General features: G+C 43.1%; 1 protein-coding gene across 4 annotated transcripts in view; it reads right to left on the minus strand.

Moving 5' to 3' along the window:
• SASH1 (SAM and SH3 domain containing 1) overlaps positions 1-23780 on the minus strand; it is an 893545-nt gene that overhangs the window by 255043 nt on the left and 614722 nt on the right. Inside the window, exon 1 of one of the 4 annotated variants that reach the window (XM_083176525.1) lies at positions 14676-14723. The exons of the other annotated variants lie outside the window; for them this stretch is intronic. Coding sequence (XP_083032651.1) covers positions 14676-14705 — 30 coding nt within the window. The 5' untranslated portion in view covers positions 14706-14723. Of the gene's footprint in view, positions 1-14675; positions 14724-23780 lie in introns of those variants that run through there. 4 annotated transcript variants of the gene reach the window in all.

Consider the following 23780-nt stretch of genomic DNA (forward strand, 5'->3'; position numbering starts at 1 on the left):
GGTGGTGATGCAATTTTAAAGATTTAATTAAAAATGATTTCATTAACTCTTTTTTGTCTGCATGTATGTCCATATATGCAAATGTGTAGCCACCATAGGATCATGGGTTGCAATTGTTATAGCTTCCACAGTTGGGATGGGGGTTTCCTTCTATAAACTGCTTTGATGTGTGTGTGTACAAATGTAAGTATATTGGACATTTGCATATTCATGTAATTTGTATAACATTTCTAAGAATTTTAATTATTTGCGCCAATTGAACAATACACAGTAGGAGGAGATTGTTATGATGTATTTGAGATGTAATACAAATAGGCCATGAATCCAATCCTTCTGATGTGTCTTTATGTTTTATTATAACGCCAGTCCCTTATAACCTTCATAGGGATACAAGATGTTACATTTAGGACATGCAACAGATACTTTGTTATCAGTAGAGATAATTTCTGTTAATGTATCCAGATACTGTTTCAAGATGCACCATCTGCATTATGTCTTTGAAAATAACTGACAGTGGAACATTTCTGGAATAACCTTATAATTAACTAACTTGATATTGCACAATGTATAATCCCCGGCTGCTGCTAGAAAAGGAAGTGTACATTTGTTATCTTCCTTATTTGGTGGAAAATAGGTGCTTGGATCAACGGAATGAATGATGAAACTCGTCTGGGTCTTTAAAAAAAAAAGTCTCAGAACTGTAGTAAGTTTCTCTATACTATAAATTCCATGAATTGTGCTGATATCTTTCATATGTACTGTACATGCAATGTATTATGTAGGGAGGTTCAATTGGCAATATAGATTGAATACATTCTTGCATTTTTTTACATACATAGAGTAATGCAATAAGTATTCAAACGGTATTTTTTTACCAATGCCACATTAGATTCATTTACATACAAATGTTGTAATGTTGTCATAACCATGCTGTCTATCGTCACTCAAGAAGATCTGCAAATATGTGGACTACGCTAGTCTACAAATAAAAGATTTAATTTTGATTTATGGGTTTCCATAAGTTTCAGGAAGGGATGTAAAAAAACATATTTAATGGGTTTCAGATGTTACACGTGCAGGCAAGACACAGTTAGTAAGAGCATTGTCCTTTTAAAATACAGGCTTTAAAACAAGTCAGATCTGTCTTGTTGGAAACGGCCATTTTCGCCTACACAACCACTTTTTGACACCCGCCGCCTGTCGAGTTTCTGTTGAGCAGAGCGAAAACTGTCCAGGATTCTGACTGTCGGTATGTTCTGACAGTTGGAATCCAAAATTGAATACTCTCCTTAAACACACTCAGAAGCAGGGGCGGATTGGCCTGCGGGGAAACTGGATATTTTTCCAGTGGGCTGGCTCATTTAAGTTAAAATGCGACTGCTCACCCTCCCTGCTGGGCGGTGGACCGCTTTCTACGCGGTTAGCGGCCGCAGCACTATGCCATCAATAAACATGGCCGCCCAAACGCGGGAGGGCTGGTGCGCATGCCCGGCTGCACGCAGCTTCTCCCACGGTACTCGGAGGACGAATGACGCCAGCGGCTGCTCATGTGAACCCCCACTCCAGCAGCCAGGCAGCACACTGGACTGGGGATCCATCTGATGGGCGGCGGCGGGCTGAGAGTGAGAAGCAGCAGCCTGACCTGGCTACATTACGGTCAGTAATTAAAATCATATTGAAAATAGTAATAGCCTGGCTGCTGTGAGATATATATATATATATATATATATAAAGAATCCAGGACTCCACTAAACAAAATGCAGACAGCTTGCAAGACCTAATCGGTCCAACAATACAGCAAAGGCATAGGCGTCACTCTGAGACTTTCTTGTAAATTTTCACTGCATTATTGCATACACAAGTGTTTCGAGCCTTCTACTCGTCCTCAGGGTACAACGGAAAATCGGTGGTGTACTTGTATATATACACAGGTACACCACCGATTTTCCGGCAACCGTTGGTCCGGAACCTCTTTTAATCCGCACAATTTTGTTTTGTCCGGATTAAAAGAGGTTAAGGACTTCCTTTAATCCGGAACATTTTCTGCGCATGGGCGTAACACGCAATAGGCGCAAGTGTCAGTGGGTACAGCTTCTGCGGACACCGCAGGTGACACGGGAGCATCGGTAGGGCTGTTATGGCGTCCAAGGTCACAGCAAGTACCGCATATGGGCAGACACAGCATAAAGTGTCACTGGGTACAGCTGTAATAAACAGTTTGCATATACTACGGTGTTTATTCATTAAGAAATTATATATCATATATATATATATATATATATATATATATATATATATATATATACATACATACATACATACATACATACATACATACACACACACACACGGGCATAAAGTGGTCATGCAGAGGTGGAGGAACTAATTTCTCTATGCCACCTAATTACACCCCTCCCCTCCCCTCCCCCTATTAGGCAGAGACAGGGCCAGTGGTAGGGTTTTTGGCATCCCCCTGCAAACTAGGATGCTTTTATGTGAGAATTACTTTGCAAGGCCAATGTGGAGGTTAAAATGTTCCACCTCACCATTATAGGTGGTGGAACTCAGTTCCACCCCATTCCCCCTCACTTTAACCCCTGATATACATACATATGTGCCACCCTTCATACCCCCTCCCACCCTGCTTCCTCCGCCACCCTACCTGAATCCTCCACCACCCCACATCCTACGCCACCCCGCATCCTACGCCACTCTGCGTCTCCCCTGTCACCCCACATCCTACGCCACCCTGCCTCCCCCTCCCTGTATCCTCTGCCACCATGCAACTCTACATATACCCTCCCTGCTTTTTGAGTCCACTCCCTGCATCCTCTGCCACTGTGTTCCACCTCCTACCCTCCATCCTGTGCCACCATGCACCTCCTCACACTCTGCGTCCTGCGCCACCCTGTGTACGTCCTCACTCCCTTTGTCCTCAGCCACCCTTCATCTCTCCCTCCCAGCATTCTACGCCACCCTGCAACCCCCTCCCCCCCTTCATCCTCTGCCACTCTACTCCCTATGGCAGCAAGCATGTATTCGCCACCGGTAATGAACATTTATCCCCCTATGGCAGCAAGCATGTATTCCCCCCTGGCAAGGTGCATTTAACCCCTATGGCAGAAAGCATGTATTTCCCCCCCCCCTGACAACGGGCTCTAATCTCCCTTGGCTACAAGCATCTAATCCCCCTGGCAACGAGCATGGAACTGCTGGCAACGAGATTGTAGGTATGCGCCATTTATGTGCCGAACAACTTGATTAGTCACAGTTAATCGCAAAAATTGAATGCGATTAATCCCAATTAAAAATTGTAATCGTTGCCCACCACAATAATTATATATATATATATATATATATATATATATATATATATATATATATATATATATATATATATATATATATATATATATATCACAATGCAGCGGCACTCCCACAGGACTTTCACCAAAAAGAACTTTCAGACCACTCTGGGGTTCCGTTCGACGTTTCAGTAGGGTAGACTTTTATCAAGAACAAGGCATATGTCGAACGGAACCCCAGAGTGGTCTGAAAGTTCTTTTTGGTGAAAGTCCTGTGGGAGTGCCGCTGCATTGTGTCTCCTATCTTCGGTCCATATTGTACCCTGATGGCACCCGGGCAAATAATCTGACTTTAACTGGTGGAGTGCCAGCCTATTGGAATATATATATATATATATATATATATATATATATATATATATATATATATATATATATATATATATATATATATAGTGTAGGTGTAGGGTCGGCACTCCTTATAACTGTAGAAGCTGTGCCAGTGCCTTCACAATAGATGAAGATTTGTATCCAACAAGGGTGCGGCACTCGTAGCAGAAATAAAACACACTATGCAAAAGCCTTAGTGATCAACGTTTCAATTTTTTTTTTAAATCAAATTGTCATCAGGATTATATATATATATATATATATATATATATATATATATATATATATATATATATATATATACACACACACATACACATACACACACACACACACACATGTACATATATATACACACACAACCTTTTTATGTCCCCTTCTACTAAGGCTTTTTTTGGGATGTTCCCATGTCCCACCTGTGGCCAGCAGTGTCCGCCAGTATCTCCCCAACCCCAAAGGCTGCAGAATACATGCTGTGTGCATGCGCCTATTCTGCAGCATGTGGGGCTGGGGACATAGCCAGCAGCTCAGAGAGCCACTAGCCATGCCCCCACAGCGGGGAAAATGGGGCATGGCCTCACTGAAATAGGCCATGCCCCCATATCGCTAGGTCACGCTCCCCCAAAAATCTGTCTCGCAACAGGTCCATCTTTAATTATGGACAATGTTGGGAGATATGCATATGGATTTTGGAGAGACACCCCCCCCCCCCCCCCATTAGGGCTGCTTCAAGAAATTTTGCAAATAAACCAAAAAGTCTCGATGATAACAAATGAAGACTCCAGCAACCTACAAATGTAAAAAGTACACAGACTACTGAATAAGAAGATTATGAATACAAGAAAACAGAACAATACTCACTGATCATTTCTTCTTATTAGCTGCGGTAAAGTACAGCAGCTAATTGATTTCCCTGGGGCTAGCCAATTAGCCCAGCAAGAAGGCATTTAGATTAAGCGAGGGCTGTATAAGCATGAGGGCATATAAGAGCCTTGCAATTTTGTGATTGGTATAATAAAGTTAGTTGAAATGTTTCTTACCCCATAGAGTCCAGTGTTGTAGGTGTAGCCAATTAGGTGTAGAGTGGGTGGTAGCTTATGCAGGGGTATTTAAGGAGTAGTCAGGTGATCCTTCTTCCTCTTTGAGTCTGGATTCCCACCCTCCCTCCCTTGCTTTCTTCAATTACAACCCGGTCTTTCGGCCTTCACACAATTTAGCTTCACAAATATCAATTTATAAATTGGCAGGAGGGCGCTCTCGATCAGCGGTCAAGTTTGAGGGACAGGGGGTCACTGTGCGGTATTGCCACCCTCTGCCAGGACGGCTGGTGAGTCCTGCCCCCGAGGGGGGACGATGGCCACTTCCTTGAACTGTCCTCACCATGCAATAGGAGGGGCGGTAAGACCGTCACAGTGCGGGCTGTGCCTTGAATTCAATGGGGGCAGTTCATCGCCCTGGTTACAAGTTGGGGCATTGTAGTCGCCGCCATTGTTAACGTTTGTGACTTAGCTGTTCTCCAAGCGCTCTCCTGGCCATCCCTTTCAATAGGGTCATACCAACAATAAATACTGTTGACCTTTTAAAAACTTATGCAGTGGTTGTCCGTGTGGTTATTTCAGGTTAACGTGTCCGAGTAATTTATTTCTAGGGGTAATAAATGTTAAGTCAAGGTAAAGGTCAATCACAATAATTCAATAGGCGCCTTATTAGGGAATATGTGGAAGCATAATCCCCAATACCTGAATTTATCACACAAAAGTAGTTGCTTGCCCCAAAGGGTGTAAAATCAGGTGCTATTGCTGGCATTTAAATCTTGCAATGCTAAAGCTTTTCTATGCGAGTTCACTCTTATGCCTATTCCCTTCCTACCAAAGCTGTCATGGTACAGCAGAAGTTTCCCAGTTCTATAAAGTCATAAAATTGCTGATTTACAAACACAGTGAAAATTGCATTCTGTAAAATGGTTAAACAAAGGCTTGGTAAGACTTCACACCACTGTGTATGACTTGTTTTTCCGGTACTTGTGTATTATCTGGGCGCCCACACTTTATTTTCACAAAATGTCACTGTAACATTGTCCATCTCTAGCCAAGAAGTACTATGGTTAAATAAAGACATTTTGTCTATGGTACAATATAACTGAAAATATGAAATACATGAGTACTATAGAACAGGGTTGCCGACCCTCCCGGAATTTCCGGGAGTCTCCCGAAAATCGGGTCCCCCCTCCCGGCCCCCGGAAGGGTGGGCAACCCTCCCGGATTCAGGGGGCACCCCCGCTGTCCCCAGGATCGCGGCATTAAAATGCCGCAATCCTCGGGTACCAGAAGAGGGGGCGGAGCTAAAATGACACACTCGCGTCATTTTAGCCCCGCCCCCTCCACGGAGATCCGTAAATTTACTGGTTTAGCATCATGGGGCGGGGCTTAGTGATGTCACGCGTAAGCCCCGCCCCCTGAACGGCTGCTGAAACACTCCTCTCCGGGCTTCTCCCGGAGAGGAGAATAACAAAGTCGGCAACCCTGCTATAGAATATAAATAGTTAATATATGAGAAACACTAATGGGTACACTAAAGGTTTATTTATATGCTTGTGGATTTAGATTTGCTTTAAATAGTTAAAATGGATCTAAGTAGATATTGTTTTTCTGGGGCTAAAACACATATGTTCTAACTCTAACATGTATAAACAAATCTGTTAGTCCATGTGGGTTATAGCATTTGAAACTCAATATCGATTTGTGTCGATGAAAATTGACCTTTAGTAAATATACCCGTAAGACTGTAGAAACTGATATCTTTGAAACTGATACATGAAAAACATTTATAACCTGTCACCTGAAAGGTCATTGGCATCAATTCAATTGTAAGTCCCAATCTCTGCCACAATGGCAAAGTGATTTCAAGCGTAAAATAGTAGTGTTTCATCATATTATTGAGGCATGGAAGATAAGCCAGAATACAAGGTCAAATCACAGAACATAAAACAATATAAATGCAGTGAATGACAGATGAAAAAACTTCAGATAGCAATGTACGCTGTATAAAAATGTCACCTTTCACTTCCCTTTTACCGTTTTCTGTTTTACTACAAGATTTTTTTTTTCAGTTCAATTTTAAGAAGACGTGATAACTTTTTTTTATTGCACCATTCAGTATTTTCCCATTACAGACACTATTCTTCTGTGACAACATCAATTTTAGGTAGTTCTCTAGGAATAGATTTAAGGGGATGGTAGCATTTCTATAACATTATAAATTAGTCATCATAAATTTGGTTTTTCTACACTACATTTTTGTGTGTCCTGCACTCCAACATGCAACAAAACTACATTTACTTAAATGCAATGGCACACAAACTGAATTGTTTTGTGGGCACACAAACAATGGAGTAATTGTGTGTGTGGGCCTATTAGTACCGGTTTTAAGTGACTAACCCTGTCTAAAAGTACTGATTTGGGTGCCACCTCGGGAGGCTGGGAGCTAAAATATGTCTCCCTGTAACTATTTACTTCCCAATGGTGCAACAATCAGACTCCATCTAGTGGCAGCTGTGGGGTAGAACAACTGAAACACCTCAAAGGTCCAAATTCTGAGGTGCATGCTATCTATAGATGCTGTGGCGTAACAATAGCCCCGCAGCCCCTGCAGCGGCGGGGAGGCACTGAGTAAAGTGTGGGCGCAGGGGGTCTGCTGGGCTATTGTTTCACTGCTGCCTGCTTGCCCACGCCGCCACCACCTCTGTAGCCGGGACACGCACACGCTGTCCCGGCGCTTCTCCTCCAGGCTGGCTCGGTTCCTGTCCTGCTACTTTTAAAATCTCCCTCCCAAGATGTCCGCCGCCTTATAGCAGACTTTTTTTGGATGCTAGAGGAGCCTCCTCTAGCATCCCAAAAACCAGTTTGCTGTAAGGGGGCGGACATCTTGGGAGGGAGATTTTAATAGCAGCAGGACAGGAGCCGAGCCAGCCTGGAGGAGAAGCGCCGGGACCACAGAGAACTGCGTGTTTCAAAGGCAGCACTGCAGCGGCAAGCGGCAACGGGGTAAGAAAGGAGGGGGGCAACTTTTCTTGATAGGGGGGGCGACAAAATTCCCGGCGGGGGGGGGGGGGGGGGGGGGGGGCGCAATTTATGAAGTTACGCCACTGTATAGATGGTAAGCTTGCGAACAGGGCCCTGTCTGTAAATACCCAGTTTGTTGTATCACTGTCTCCTATTGTGTAAAGCGCAACAAAATATGCTGCACTATATAAAAAAAAACTTTATAAATAAATAAAATAAATGTCAGACATACAGTATTTGTGCAATTTTTGTTAATGCGTTGTCTGCATCGCATTATGAATGCACTTCCATTGTGTACACGATTAAGTGTACTAAAAACGTACTAGGCTTTCCTGAGTGTTAACCTTCCAGATGCAGGAAGATGATTCTTCGTATAGATGTGCTATGGGAGTGTTGTGGGCATGTTGCTGAAGTTTTGGGGCTGGTGCAAGTTTTGATGGTGTGATCAATGGTGGTTTCAAAAGACTCACAAAGCAAGACTGCATGCATGTACAGGGAAAATGCACACTGAGGCCGCTGAATCCGACTCAAATTGTGTTTTGAAAGTGCTTTATTATGATCTCACTCAAGTGATCGTATGGCATCAATAAGTATTTTCTTGGTACAAAATTCATGTTTTATTAACTATAAAATAATCCCACAAGAACTGTCCAGGATTGAACAAGCGCAGTGGGAAGAACCCAACCCTGACTGCTAACTGCTCTCACAGGGAAGGAGGGAGGGAGAGATGGAGAGAGAGGAAGAGAGAAGGAAAGAGGGATATTGTATTTAGAAACAATGGCACTCACAGGTGATTTGAAAATAAAAGTTATCTTTTGGAAAGTACATTTTGGCCCAGAACAGACTCAGGAACCCAGGGTGAAATGTAATAGGATGAGAGACTCAGAAAGGGAGAGATTTAGTAAGAAATCGCCAGTTTTTTAATGCGGCAATCATTTACACTGCAAAACCAGTTTGATTTGTGTAAATGATTGCTGCTTTAAGAAAAAAAAAAAGATCTCTCACTTTCAGAATCTCTTATTCTATTAAATTTCATCCCCAGTCCCTGATGATGTCATATTTAATTAGAGGTTCAGGAACGGAGTTCCTGATGGTTTCTGCAGAAAAATAGCACTGGATAGAACGGATTTATTAATGCAAAAGAGATTTTGTTGCCCATCTCAAAAAATTTGGGGCAGAATAAATGCATACAGGAGCCATGTTAAATCATACTGTGTGGTCATTAATACATTGAACAGTGACACATTACTTATAATGGAGCTTTATGTAGCCAGGGGATACATATGGATGGATACAAGCATAGGTGCCGATTTATCATTTTGCTGGTGGGTGCTCAAGCCAAAACTTTAGGGGAGTGGCTTCATGGGGAAGGGGCGTGGCTACCTACTAGGTACGCTGGTAAAAATGGTAAAATCTTGGTTGCGAGCACATATAGCATTGTCGCAGCTACTACTTAGGACACATCTGTAGTACACCATGCTGCACACTTTTCAGTGCCTACCTACACATTTTCTTATGAACTGTAAAGTTAAAGGAGCAGATTTCATTAATTGCTGGCTTTTCCTATTTGGAGCTGTTTAATTATTTCCCGCAGATAGCCCGCAAATAGTTAACCCACTCCACAGAAGCCAATAACTGCCCTCACCTGTCTTACATCACATGCCACTTTCTTCACCAGTCTATGCCTCAAATGCCCCCTTCTCACTGATCTGACCCACATGCACTAGTGTCGCTGTAATTGGTGCACACACTGCACCCATTACTTCAGTACGTCTCACAAGCCCTATGTCGGCAGCAGCAGCCCTCCTAAATCAGCAGGTAATAGACATTTTCCCTGCACTTTGCACATTAGGGACATTTCCAGGAGAATAGCCACCAAGCCATTATTACCCCCAGAAACCTGCACATACTGTATGCAGTAGATTGCACATTCTGTTCATTGCAGAGCTGCTGACTAAAGAGGAGGGGTCTGAATGGATGCTGCACATAGGCCCCCTCCTCTCTTAATATTCCCCTTCCAAATCCCACTTTCCCCCCTAATCTGTGCCTCACATACACCCTTCTCCCCATGTCTGCCCCACATCTTGTCCTGCTAGCCCTCCTTTGGACTGCTCCAGCCTCCACATGCAGGAGGCATGCTGGAGGCAGAGCGGTGTAACTGACTGACAGGAGTGGACTCACTTTGATGCTGGCCTGCCTGGGCGGTCCCGCTCCTGCCAGGCTACTAGTCTGAGACTAGTAGTCTCCTCCATTTGTTGAGGACTGTCTGGTCCGGGACGGGTAAGCAGCCTGCTGTTGCCTCTTCCTCCTCCTCGCACTGCTGGACAGTGGCCGGGCGCGCTGTGTGTTCACGTGCGGAGTAGAGGGAGCCGGAAGGGGGAGGTTGGTGATGGCGCCAGGCAGGGTTTGTGACAGTCAGCATGACGCTCGTCGGAGAGTGCGCGGGGCGTGGAGTGCACAGCCGGGCAGAAGAACAGTAGAGCTGCGGCGGCAGGTTATATATAGGTATAATAGGTGGTGCACAGCAGCGTACTACAGCGGCCCAGCAGCGTCCAGCAGGACTCGGGGGGTGGCCAGTGGGTGCTCTTGCATTTCCGTGGGTGCTCAAGCCCTTGAGCACCCACAGAATCGGCGCCTATGGATACAAGGGCATTACTACCATAGCTGCAATGGGTGCAGCTGCTGGGTGCCGGATGACGTTCCGGCAGGGGGGATCCCGACAGTCCGTATCCCAACGTCGGAATCCCGACTGCTGGTGCTCTGACAGGGGGATCCCAACTCACAGGGGCTATTCTCCCTTGTGGGGGTCCTCGACCCCCATAGAGGGAGAATAGAACCAGTGGCGAGCGTAGTCAAAATCAGAAGCTCACATCGCTCCATGTGTATGTACTTTTAGGGGGTAGTCAATCTGGGCCACTATTTCCACTGGCACAAATATTGTTTCCGACCGCATTGAAGGCTTTCAGAGTCATCTTGTTTAAATGCAGATAAACAGAGATGTAGGTGTCCCCTCCAATGGCACCGAATTCAAATAGGAGAAGGAGTACAACCCTGTAACTAGGGGAGCGATCCTCTTCCATGTATTCCAAAGATAAATTAATAATAACAAAGAGATACCACACGTTCCTCCTGGAGAGGTGGCGTATCCTCTTTTTCAATTAATAGACACACCGTGTGATGTTCTTCCTCCCCACTGATGATATTAGTGGGAGTTCCACGCTTATGTCTCCGGTAGGTACCCAAAAGATAAAGTGCAAATATATGGTGCAATACCACTTTATTTTAAAACTCACACAAATATAAAACATGGTAAAATCTAAATTGGCGAAAACTAACAATTTAGAGTCAGTTTCCGACAAAGCGCAGCCGCTCTAACTCTCGTCAGCCGGAACATGGCTGTGAATATGACATCCGGATTCAGGATTGAATAGCCCCCTTAGGGGTAAATCTACTAAAGCTTCTAAAAGGAAAAGAGGTGATGTTGCGCATAACAACCAGTTAGATTCCGTCTATTATTTTCTAGGAAGCAATGGAGAATGTATATAGGGGAACATCACCTCTTCATTTTCAGAAACATTAGTAAATTTACCCTCAACATGCTTTTTACTCCTTGTTCTAGTAATATTTTTGTATTTCCCAGATTCCAGAAGCAAATACATTAGTACATAACTAGTCCTACAGCAACAACAACTATGTGCCCACTAACTAGAATTGTAATTTATTTAGTTAGAGGCAAGTGAATTTGATATTTGGCAGAAACGTCACCAATGTATAGAAACGGATCATAAACTAAGCCTACATGACATTCATTTAGTCAATGTACAGTCTCACATTTACTTCAGTTTCCACTGTCTGCAGAACTGGGACACTTAGCTCAAACAGAAATTTCCGTCCTGCAAGCCATCACTTGCGAGAGCTAAACATTTATCCATGCGTTGCAGTTCTAACATATACACTATGTTAGTGACAGTTTTTACTGTAGAAGAATGTACACGATCCATACATGACTGTAACTAAGTAACTATGTATAACAATACAGCTGTCAGCATAAGAATTTAAGAAACAACTTTACATATCTGAACACCTAGCTATTCCTTTTGAAAAAGTATATTAAGCAATTAAAAACAGAGCATTACCTTAGAATCTCAAAATACATACAGGTAACATCTATTATATGTCAATATATAATACAATCAGGGCAGCCGAGAGGAATGCTGGGCCCCGGTAAATTTTTGGAGGTGTGGCCTAAGTGTGGGAACCTCCCTGCGGGGCCCCTCCAGCAAACCTGCGCCCGGGTTATTAGTACCCGCTCCCCTTCCCCCTCTCGGCTGCCCTGCATATAATATATATATATCCAAACTCCGCAAGTGAAAAACCATCACTCAGAGTACAATCATGAGGGCAAAAAGACTATATTGTAAAGGTAAAATTTCAGGGGTGACCCCCGTCCTCACCTACAGGCTGAGGACGGGGGTCACGCCCCGAAACGTTACCCTTACAATACCAATCATTCATTCAGAGGGAAGTCCAGGAGCAGAGCATTCTGTCCCTCCTAGCATGGGCCATGTTGGGAGGAATGTGACTGCACATCTAAAGGCCCCCATACACTAGCCGATTTTGGTCAGATTTCAGCCAGATCAGTCGGATCTGGCCCAAATCGGACCAAAATCGGCTAGTTTTGATGTCCCCTCAGATCCGATGCGCGGTCCCGTGCGCATCGGATCTGCGTCGGGTGGTCGGACCTGCTGCACGTCCGACCACCCGACTTGGGACCTAGTGGGGCGGCGCGGCGGTGGAGGGAGCAGGGGGGGGCTGGGGACGCTGCGGGGGACACGTCTGTGTCCCCCGCTGCTGGGGACGCTGCGGGGGACAGCGTCTGTGCGGCGAGAAGGTAGAGGGAGCAGGGGGGGCTGGAGAAGCTGCGGGGGACACAGGCTGCATAGAGCCGGGCAGGGGAAGCCGGCCGGGAGCTGTCAGTAATGAATAAAAAAAAAAAGCCCATACAATGAATGGGCAGCCTGTGATTGGCTGAGCGCTCTCTCAGCCAGTCAGCAATTGGCTGAGAGAGCGCTCAGCAGCCAATCACAGGCTGCCCATTCATTGTATGGGCTTTTTTTTTTTATTCATTACTGACAGCTCCCGGCCGGCTTCCCCTGCCCGGCTCTATGCAGCCTGTGTCCCCCGCAGCGTCCCCAGCCCCCCCTGCTCCCTCTACCTTCTCGCCGCTCAGACGATGTCCCCCGCAGCGTCCCCAGCCCCCCTGCTCCCACCAGCTCCCACCTCTTAGCGCCCCCCCCCCTGCTCCCCGGGTTTTTTACATGTGATAAATCGAGACGATTTATCACATGTAAAAAATGGCACATCAAGTGCCAATCTAATCAAGCTCCCCCGGGGAGCAGCCGGGGAAGCTCAGGGGGAAGTCGGGGGCGACTTGTCCTAAGGACAAGTCGCCCTAGTGTATGGGGGCCTTAAGAGGAGAGTACAGACTGGATATAACAAGGCAATTACCTGTGATATGAAGGTGGTGCAGCTATGCCTGCCAATGTACACTGTGGGTTGGGGAGCTGTATGAAGCAGTGAAAAGATTGGAGCAGTTGTCCTTAGCAACCAGTCAGCTATCTACATATGGTATGCTGGTTGCTATGAAAACATTTCCACTGGTCCACTTCTCCATTCCTATTACTGCGTCACTGTAAAAGTTTTTATTTTTAACCTTATAAAACTATTTTTAAATGAACGTAAAAAAAAGGAAATAAGTTATTTAATCCTTATTCAGTTCAGTTTTATTAACAAAGTTGTACAGTTGTTAATACAATTTTATTAAATTGTATTTAAATAGCCATCATTACATATTCTGATAAAATTGGAAATGTTTTGGCGTGTATGGCCAGCTTAACCCTTTAAGTGCCAACGTCACTGTGAGAGATCCTTAAAATATCCATAACATATTCCAGCATCGCTCATTTTAGTATAAAGTAATACAAATACAGCCAAGTCAATTGATTGATGTTTAGTTAAATATTGCACCCAAAAAAAAGAACAGTCGCTGTGAGGAGCGATGGTATTTTTTAGTGGATATTTTAAGGATCTCACACAGCAATATTGGCACTTAAAGGGTTAAGCTGGCCATACACAGCAATGTTGGCACTCAAAGGGTTAAGATCCCAGCTACCACTGACCTAGAGGAATGCAGTCAAAATCCCGACAGGGTAAAAATCCCGAAATATAGAATATAAAGGTGAAACAGTCAACAGGACTTTGTGTCGACAGGTCGCCATGTTTTTTTTTTCACTGTTTTTTGACCCGACATGTGTCTACAGGCAGTATTTCATGCCCTACCATCCACTAGGGCGTGGTGTGAGAATAGTGTGCCGAGCGCAGCAATGCACCGTCCCTGAAGCATCGCGAGCAGCTGCGGTTCACTACCAACTGTGTCCATGTCGACATTCGGGTAAAAAAAAAAACATGTCGACCTTGCGACCTGTCGGCACAAAGTCATGTTGACTGTTTCACCTTTACATTCTACAGTATATGTCGGGATTTTGGCTTTGTCGGGATTTCATACCAAATCCGACCTAGAGACCTGCCTGATAACATTTTACATTAAATTTGTGCTGACCCAAACCTGCACACATTGACCACACAAATCACACAGAAAAAGCATACCACTGCAACAAGGACACCTGTACACATGCACATATGAAACACTCCCTCCTCTATAGCCATGTGCCACAAAACATATTCCCAGTCCTTGGTTTCCAGGTCCTGCCAAAGTCACCTCTCCTTCACTCTCCCATCATTCAATAATTCTCACCTTCTATTGTCTCAAATAATATTCTACTTGTATTCATCATATTCTCACTGCAACATTCATTATCCTTCCATCTGATCACATTCAGCTCCCATTAGCTACAATCACCTTCAATCCATTGTCTGTTGTTTCTGCCATTGGTGTTGTTCACAATGATCCCTACCTCCATATACATCTCTTCAGTAGTAAAAGTCTCCCTTAATAACCTGTGTTACTACACCTGAGGTTAGGCTGAAGCGTCAGGTGGATGGCCTAGATCAGAGGTCAGAGTTGCACTAATCTGCACAACAAGCCTACCCATGGTGCAGCAGCAGCAGAGTTGTGAAAGGAAGTTAAATGCAAGTCCTGTATCAATAATTGTAAAGCGCAACAGAATCTGCTGTGCTGTAAATAAATAAATAATGCTATATGGCTGAAGTAGCCGAGTAATAGTCATTCTCACTAGTCACAATGGAATTGCAATTCTTCTGATGTACATACAGTCAATAATTTTAGCATATACATGGGTTACAAATTTGGTAACAATAAATGAGCTGGTGACTAGAGGAGCGAACCATGGAGAGTAATGTGGCCATTACCTGTTATATGAAGCAGAGACTGGGGGAATGGTGAGGGGTTAGGTCCTTTAGATCTACAGGGTGAGATTTAAAAGGATGAGAGATTCAGAAAGTGAGAGCTTTGGTGAGAAATCTCCAGTTTTTTTAAAGTGGCAATCATTTACACTGCAAAATCAAACTGGTTTTGCAGTGTAAATGATTGCCGCTTTAAAAATACTGGAGATTTCTCACCAAGGGGCAGATTTATTAAGCTTGGATAAGAGATAAACTGGAGATAAAGCAGAGAAAAGGTAAATGGAGATAAAGCACAGCCAATCAGCTGTGTTTGAAAAAGACAGTTGGGAGTTGATTGGCTGGTGCTTTATCTCCTTTTACATTTTCTCCGCTTTATCTCCAGTTTATCTCTTCTCCAAGCTTAATAAATCTGCCCCCAAATCTCTCACTTTCTGAATCTCTCATCCTATTAAATCTCACTCACAGTGTCTAGGTCTACTATCAAAAGGTCGACAACTAATGGATGAGTCAAAAGGTTAACAAATTGGGAAAAGGTTGACAGATTAGGAAATACATATACCAGGCCATGAACCGGATGAGTAAAATAAGAAATAATAATTTGACGAGCTGCTTTAATATTCATAAGTTCCCACTGCAATGTATGTGTATATGTTATATGTATACTTATAATGCATATATTTGTACTTGAAAGCAATAACAATAAGTAAAAAAAAAAAAAAAAAAAGGTAGACAAAGGTCACCATGTTTTTCATGTTTTTGGGGGTTGACAAAGGTCGCAATGAGTTTTTAATGGTGTTTTGGGGGTTGATGGTAAAGCATGAACAAGTCGGTTTCTATGTACCATGGTTTTTTGTACCGCATCCCCTAACATGGCTCGTTGCGCTCGCCATGCTTCGGGCACAGTTCCGCTCTTCGCTCGGCACACTATTATCTAACTCTATGCTCACGTGGATGGTAAAGTATGAACAAATCAGTTTTTTTACAAAGAAAAAATAATAAAAACTCATGTCGATGTTTTGACCATGTCAACCTTTTGACTTTCGACCAATAGTTTTCGACCATTGTCTACCTAGACACTTTAGATCTAAAGCCTTAATACCAACGGTGCTTCATACAATGGTATGAAGCAGTGAAAAGAGTGGAGAAGTTGCCCCTAGCAACAAATCAGTTATCTACATATAGCAATCTTTGGTTGCCATGGGAAACTTTTCCACACTTATTACTGCTTCGTACATCTACCCTTCAGTGATAAACCTGCCAAAAAGTGTCTACACTGCATTGCATTGCTAAATTGTAACTGAAATGAGCACAATGGATCTTGTATGTATCACTACTTTCTTAATTATCACCTATTTTGGAATAAAAGTTAAATACACAATTAATAAACTGCAATGATTTTATTTATTCTCCTTTATAGAAACAAATGTCTGTTTTTACTTTCATTAACGGCAATCTTCTGGTACAAGATTCATTTCCAAATGTACTAAATCTACCTGTGATGGCATTTACTGCACATATTTTAATTTTATGTTTGAATGCTTTGAACAGTATCATTTGTTTTAATGGGCTCTGGTAATTCTCCATCAATCAGGATAGTTGCCCTGGGCTGACTTCCCAGGATGCTCTCAGGTGCTAGAAGCCAAATCTCTAATGAAGGTCTTCAGACTGCAGGCACAGCACAGATGTGAATGTACTGTGAGCTCAAGGTGGAGGGATTGCCAAGTTCCCTGACCTTTCAGCAGAGCTTGGGTGTAAAGTTGGTATTGTGTGTGTGGCTGCAGAGCAGTGAACCTCAGCGCTACCTTCTGCTTGTCTCCGGCTTGCCAATTCATAAGATAAAAAGGATTAAATAATGATGGTGGCTGAAGAGACAATATTTGGCAAATAATAATTGTATTTTTCTAAAACAGCAATGGATGCTCAGCCAGCGTGGCCAAATAAGTTGTGATGTATAGCCCACTGTGCTTGGCAATTCAAGGCATGAGGAGTGGAATACACTGGCACTCACTACTACTATATATCCAATATGGCATTTTATTAATAGGAGCAGATGGCACTTTTTTTTTGTAAAGATCTACAGCCAAGATAACAAAAAACCATTTGTGGCTTATTTGATAAAATGAATGTGTAAAGGAACTTATCACATACATCTACCACTATGTGAGCGAATATGTCCAAAACCCATCATAACAGGCTCACAAGTAAATGGTTTTTACATTGTGCACAAGTCATCGCTGGCCTGGAGCTGACGTCACACACACTCCCCTAAAACGTTCAGGCACTCCTCGCTTTTTCCCGGACATACCCAGTGTTTTCGTAGGCACACCTGTGTTTTTCTTAGCACTCACACTAAACAGCAGCTTCACAAACTCCGATGCCTACTTTCTGTCAATCACTTTGCATAAGGCCAGTGATAAAAAAGTAGCTGGCTTACGTTGCAGCGTGGCCTTGCGCATGCGTGCTACAAGCCATATGCATGGGCAGTGTATCAATAATCGATTACCCCCTATGAGTTCTCATGGGATGTTGCTATGGGTAACCAATCAGATACTGTTATCTTATAGACGGTGCTAAATAAAAAAAAATTAGATTATAATTGGTTGCCCATAACGACATCCCATTTATAATAGAACTTACATCTCAGCAAATTTCCCCATACAGTATGTGTGAGTCAAACAAGCAAACGACCACATCTACAGTATAGGTGCATGGGTATTTTATTCACATAACATTTTGGGTACCAAGCTTTTAAAATAGTTTTGTTCCTCCTATTAATCCTCCAACAGTTGTCCATTTAGGAGCAGTATGGATGGTGTAATGGTTAGCATTACTGCCTCACAGCACTGAGGTCATGGGTTCGATCCCCATAATGGCTCTAACTGTGCAGAGTTTGTATATTCTCCCCGTGTTTGCATGGGTTTACTCCGGGTACTCTGGTTTCCTCCCACAATCCAAAAATATACTGGTAGGCAAATTGTGTCTGTGTGTGTGTACATGTGGTAGGGAATATAGATTGTAAGCTCCACTGGGGCAGGAAATATTTTCAAAAATGCAGGTGGCACTCGGAGACGATAATTAGCTTGTGAACTCGGTGCGTGCCTCGAAATGTTGAAATAAAGTTTTCACTGAGTTCACAAGCTACTTATCGTCTGAGTGCCGCCTGCATGTTTGCTGATATACCAAGTGGGCTTGCCTTCACTGGAAGGCCCCCAATTGGCGGGATTTGGAGGGCCGGGATCACAGAAAAAGGTATATATATACTGTATGTGTATATATATATATATATATATATATATATATACATGGAAGAAAGGAATAGAGGTTCGCTATTACTGAAAACACCACTTAGTGGCTATGTACATACAATAAATCAATAAAAATTTGTTAAAAACAAACATTTATTGAAAGTTTTTTCTAGCATATAGGATTTCATCCACAGTTTCGAGTTGTTTAAAAATGCCACATATAGTACAAATCCGCGGCCCGACGCGTTTCGTCCCTTAGGACTTCATCAGGGGCAATGAATCAATCCAATAAAAATGTGTCTTCTACACAATTTATGAATGAAGGTATGTCCTCTAACAACAAGGTAGTGGCCAATAGCAATGACTATGAACAACTTTTTAGCACCACATATTAAGTGAAAATGGTCCTTTTAACCAAGTGATAGCAGGTGAAATGGATTCACAAGTGAAATGGCAGTGTTCAATGTGGCATTCCTCTGTCCACAATTACAATTTATACAGCCTCTCAATGTGGAATAAACAGTGAATCACAGGATCGTGAATCACAGGATCTTCTAGAGCCAGTGTGATATATTGTGTATATACATATAGGTATATATATAATGTCTAGTGTCTGTGTGTCTCCGAAACACTGCCATCTGTTGGCAGCGAGTGAAACTACATCTCTTTCTCTCTCACACATGCACAAACATAGAAGCAATCACAAGGTAGCAGACTAGCTTTCGAAGCACGACTTACGGATTTATATCTGCCCCCTGAAAGAGGGACTCTTTTGCATTCCAAAGACATGTTCCTGGAAAGAGGGTGTGGCTTTGCATGAATGCCATTAAGATGATATGCTTCCATGCCCCCCTTGTCCCCCTCTCCCATTAAATAGATGCTGTATGCATGCTTACAGTATCTATTCACTGCTGTGCGGCAAGGGTTTATGGTCGTATTGTCGACCACGCTTAGATCGACAGTCATTAGGTCTACACCGTTGGGTCGACAGGTATCTAGGTTGACATAGGTGAAGGTCGACACGTGTCTAGGTCGACATAGGACAAGGTCGACATAGTGTTAGGTCGACAGGTTGGAAGGTGGACATGTTTTTTTTACTGTTTTTTGAGCCAACATGTGCCGATAGGCGGTATTTCATGCCCTACCATCCACTAGGGCGTGGTGGGAGAATAAAATAGTGTACCGTGCCCGAAGCATAGCGAGCGGCTGCGGTTGACTGTCAACTGTGTCCATGTCGACTGTGTCGACATTCGGGTAAAAAAACAGTAAAAAAAACCATGTCCACCGGTTGACCTAACCCATGTCGACCTAACGCTATGTCCACCTAAACACATGTCGACCTTGTCCTATGTCGACCTACACACCTGTAGACCTTCACATATGTCGACCTAGATACCTGTCGACCTTCCCACCTGTGGGCCCGACGGTGTCGACCTAATGATTGTCGACCTTAGTGTGGTCGATAAAACGATCCACACCCGCAGCAAGTGAGAGAGGTGAGACAGCAGAACAGTCTTAGAAAACTGCCCCGTGAAAAAAATAAAATAAATAAATAAATATAAATATATAGTTACGTGGAGATCGTGACGTCATCTGAGGCCGTCTCACTGCAGGGTGTGTGCGCCGGCAGTGGGGCGGGGTGTTTGTGCTATTTAAACACGTTGCCATTATGTATCAGTAGCCTGACGATAATACTTCATTGTATTGAAACGTTGCCATTGATTGCTACAATAAAGAAAATTTGTTTCAAGTGACTGGAGTGCTGGCGCATCTGTTGGAGTATACTAGCAAGCGTTGCTGTGCAGGCACCCGTCCGAAAGTTTGTTTCAGTGGCTGTGCCAGATCATCTGGAAGTGTATCGTGGAAGGACGACTGCAAATCCTTTTGCTACAGACTTTTCCTGATCGGGGCACCCCTAATCAAGTTAACTAGTCTTCAGGTGATATCCGTTTTTCTTCTTACACTGGTGGATTGAGCACAAGTTTTTCTATACAATCGACATAGAGTGTGTCGACACAGTGACTGTGTTTTACATATTATGGCGGATGTTGCTGCAGGGGAAGGTGGTAGTGGCGTTCAGTTCACCCAATACAAACTTGGTGAGTTACTGACTTTCTCAGAGACTGAGGCGGATACAATCCTGTTTAAGCAAACAACATTACCTGAGGCCACTCCCTTCGAAGATCTTTTTAAGGACTTACTTAAACTGCACAAACGCCACACGGATTATTATTACCATGGATTGACTTTGAGTGATTATCATAGGGCAAGAAAGATCCCGCGGGGTCTAAGAATGAAAAATGGCCCTACTATTGGCAGAAATGACCCCACCTTCTGTAGGAGGTGGGTGGCGATCATGAACAAATGTTCATTTGATTTGATCTTGTTGATTGTTGAGCAGTGTAAAAAGGAGATGGATATGGTTGAAGAAAAAATAGCGAGCTTTGAAACGCTACACAAGGATGGTTTGGTGGCAGACACATCAATTGATTGGTACGATAAATTGAACACTCAAATCCAGAGTTACAAGAGAGAACTGATTAAGTTTAAAAATGATAAAAAATCCAAGGTTGATGCGGATTATGAATCAAATTCAGTGTATAAATGGACTGACCCACGTAATGCTCCTGGTCCTAAAAAAACGTTCTTTAGGAGATATCGAAATAGAGGTGATTTTGATCAACCCTCATCCACTGAATTTAATTCCTCTAATAGTGATTCTGATAACCGCAGAGCTGGTTCAAAAAACTCCAGTCGCCCAGCAGGAGTGTTTACCAGAGCTCGCATTGCGGGAGGCAGCGCAAATACACCCGGCGGGGTGGCCGCAACAGACATCAAAAAGAGAGGCAGGGGTCGCCCACCGAAAGCGGCTCCCTAGTACCTGACCTTGTGGTTAACCTGTCTTCGTATGAACTGACAGAGGCAGAGCATAATGTTCTGCAAAAAGGATTGTATTTTTGCCCGTCTTCTAACTTTTCTAAACTACAATGGACTGTCGACCAACATAGATTACATCGGGGTTTAAAATTAAAAGAACATTTTGCAAAAAACCCTGTAGTCCCCCCTACTGTCCCTGTGGAAGTGTTACCTGCCCAATTGACTAAACTGTTGCCGAGGTCCAACTTTGAGCCCCAATCATTTAACCCCACGGTTAAAACATTTATGCGCCTCTTAAATGAGGATGTGTTGGATGTTGGTGATGCCCTTGATTGTAATAGAAGCAATTTCAGTAAAAATGATAGAACTGCGTTGAATGCTTTGCGTGATAATCCATCCTTAGTTTTCAGGTCTGCTGACAAGGGCGGTGCTCTTGTTATCCAGGATGCCGATAAATATCACACACAAGTTTTAAAACACTTAAATGATGAAATTACTTACAGCAGGTTATCTACTGATCCCACTGAAGATTTTAAAAGAGTCCTTAGAGAGACCCTGCAACAAGGGGTTGATTCTAAATTGATCTCTATTAAATTGATGGATAGCTTAATACCGTTATATCCATTAGCTCCAGTGTTTTATTGTATACCGAAATTACATAAGTCCATGTCTGACCCTCCTGGTCGGCCGATAGTGGCTGCCAGAAAATCATTGTTTCAACCACTCTCGGTATACATTGATAGTGTACTTCAACCGTGCATAAGAGCACATCCTCATTATTTGTTGGACACGTCTACACTATTGTGTAAATTATCTGCAAGATCTGATTGGGGTGATAACCTTTGGCTATTCACAATTGATGTGAGTAGCCTCTATACAGTAATCCCACATTCTGAAGGATTGCTAGCTGTAAAAGAATTTTTGTCTGGTAATGAGTTGTACAATGGCCTGAACATCGACCTATTGTTAGACTTATTAAATTTGATTCTCACGAAGAATTTCTTTATTTATAAAGATAAATTCTTTGTGCAAAACGTGGGATGTGCGATGGGAGCGGCGGTTTCGCCGTCCTACGCAAACATCTACATGTTTTCCGTTGAAAATCAATTATTATTCATTAACCAGAGTGTGTCAGATAGGATCGTCTTATATACAAGGTATATAGACGATCTCCTCGTGTTCTGGAGGGGTGACCCTATTGATTTAATTAACATCATTGAAAGTCATAACAAGAGCCCTAGCCCTGTTAAATTAACGTTCACCTATAGTTCCAATCAAGTTCATTTTCTTGATGTATGCATTGAGTTGAAGGATGGTAAAATTAATACCTGTTTGTTTTCGAAAGAAACTGATAGAAATAATTTACTATTGCCCACTAGTTGCCATCCACAGGGGTTATTGCGGGGATTACCTTACTCGCAATTGTTGCGAGTGTTCAGGATTAATTCTGATAAAGATATGGCCATCATTCAAATGCATGCTATGATTGAAAAATTTGTGTCCCGGGGTATTGCAGACAAAATTTGCTATCCATTATGGACAAAATTGTTTCTATGAATAGACAAAAATTGCTGGTTAGTACCAAATCTAAGAATAACCAGGTAGTGTTCCCCTGGGTGAATACATTTAATCAAAATAGTACTAAAATTGTGGGATCAGCCAAAAAATTGTGGCCCATGATTCGAACAGATCCCGAATTAAAACTGGATGCCACACGTTTAATGCCTTGTTTCAAACGTCCTCCAAACCTCAGGGATTATTTGGTAAAAACCTATACCCCCACTCAAGATAACAGCAAGAAGTTGGGTTGTGTACGGTGTCCTTGTACTACATGTCGGTACATGATACCAGGATCCACATTTCCCCACCCTCAGACAGGTAAAGCCATTCCTATTAGACACACCTTATCTTGCAATACAAAATATGTAGTATATCAAATTTTATGCCCGTGTGGCTTGAGCTACATAGGTAAAACGGAAAGGTCGTTTAAAGAGAGGATGACGGCCCACCGTTCTGCCATAACTATTGCGTGGAGAAAAGGGGTGAGTGAGCAACCTGTAGCTCGCCATTTCTTAGAGGCAAAGCATAATATGTCAGCAATTAAGTACAGGATGATAGACCACATTGCACCCTCTTTGCGAGGAGGGGATCGGGGTTTGCAACTCCTGCAATGTGAGTCTAGATGGATAATAAGATTGGGAACTGTTGCCCCTAAGGGGTTAAATGAGAATATGGGCTTGAATGTTCTACTCCATTGATAATTGCTTGAAGTCTAGATTTATATTGAATTTTGTATATGTTTAATGCTTATATTCACTGTGTCGCATGTTATATGTTTTGTGTAGTTTGTTATTCTTTTTTAGGTGTTTTTTATTACTTTGTAATTTTCATGTGTAGTTACGTGGAGATCGTGACGTCATCTGAGGCCGTCTCACTGCAGGGTGTGTGCGCCGGCAGTGGGGCGGGGTGTTTGTGCTATTTAAACACGTTGCCATTATGTATCAGTAGCCTGACGATAA

Source organism: Crinia signifera, chromosome 3 (assembly GCF_055691185.1).
Source record: "Crinia signifera chromosome 3, ASM5569118v1, whole genome shotgun sequence".
In the NCBI taxonomy this organism is placed as follows: domain Eukaryota; kingdom Metazoa; phylum Chordata; class Amphibia; order Anura; family Myobatrachidae; genus Crinia; species Crinia signifera.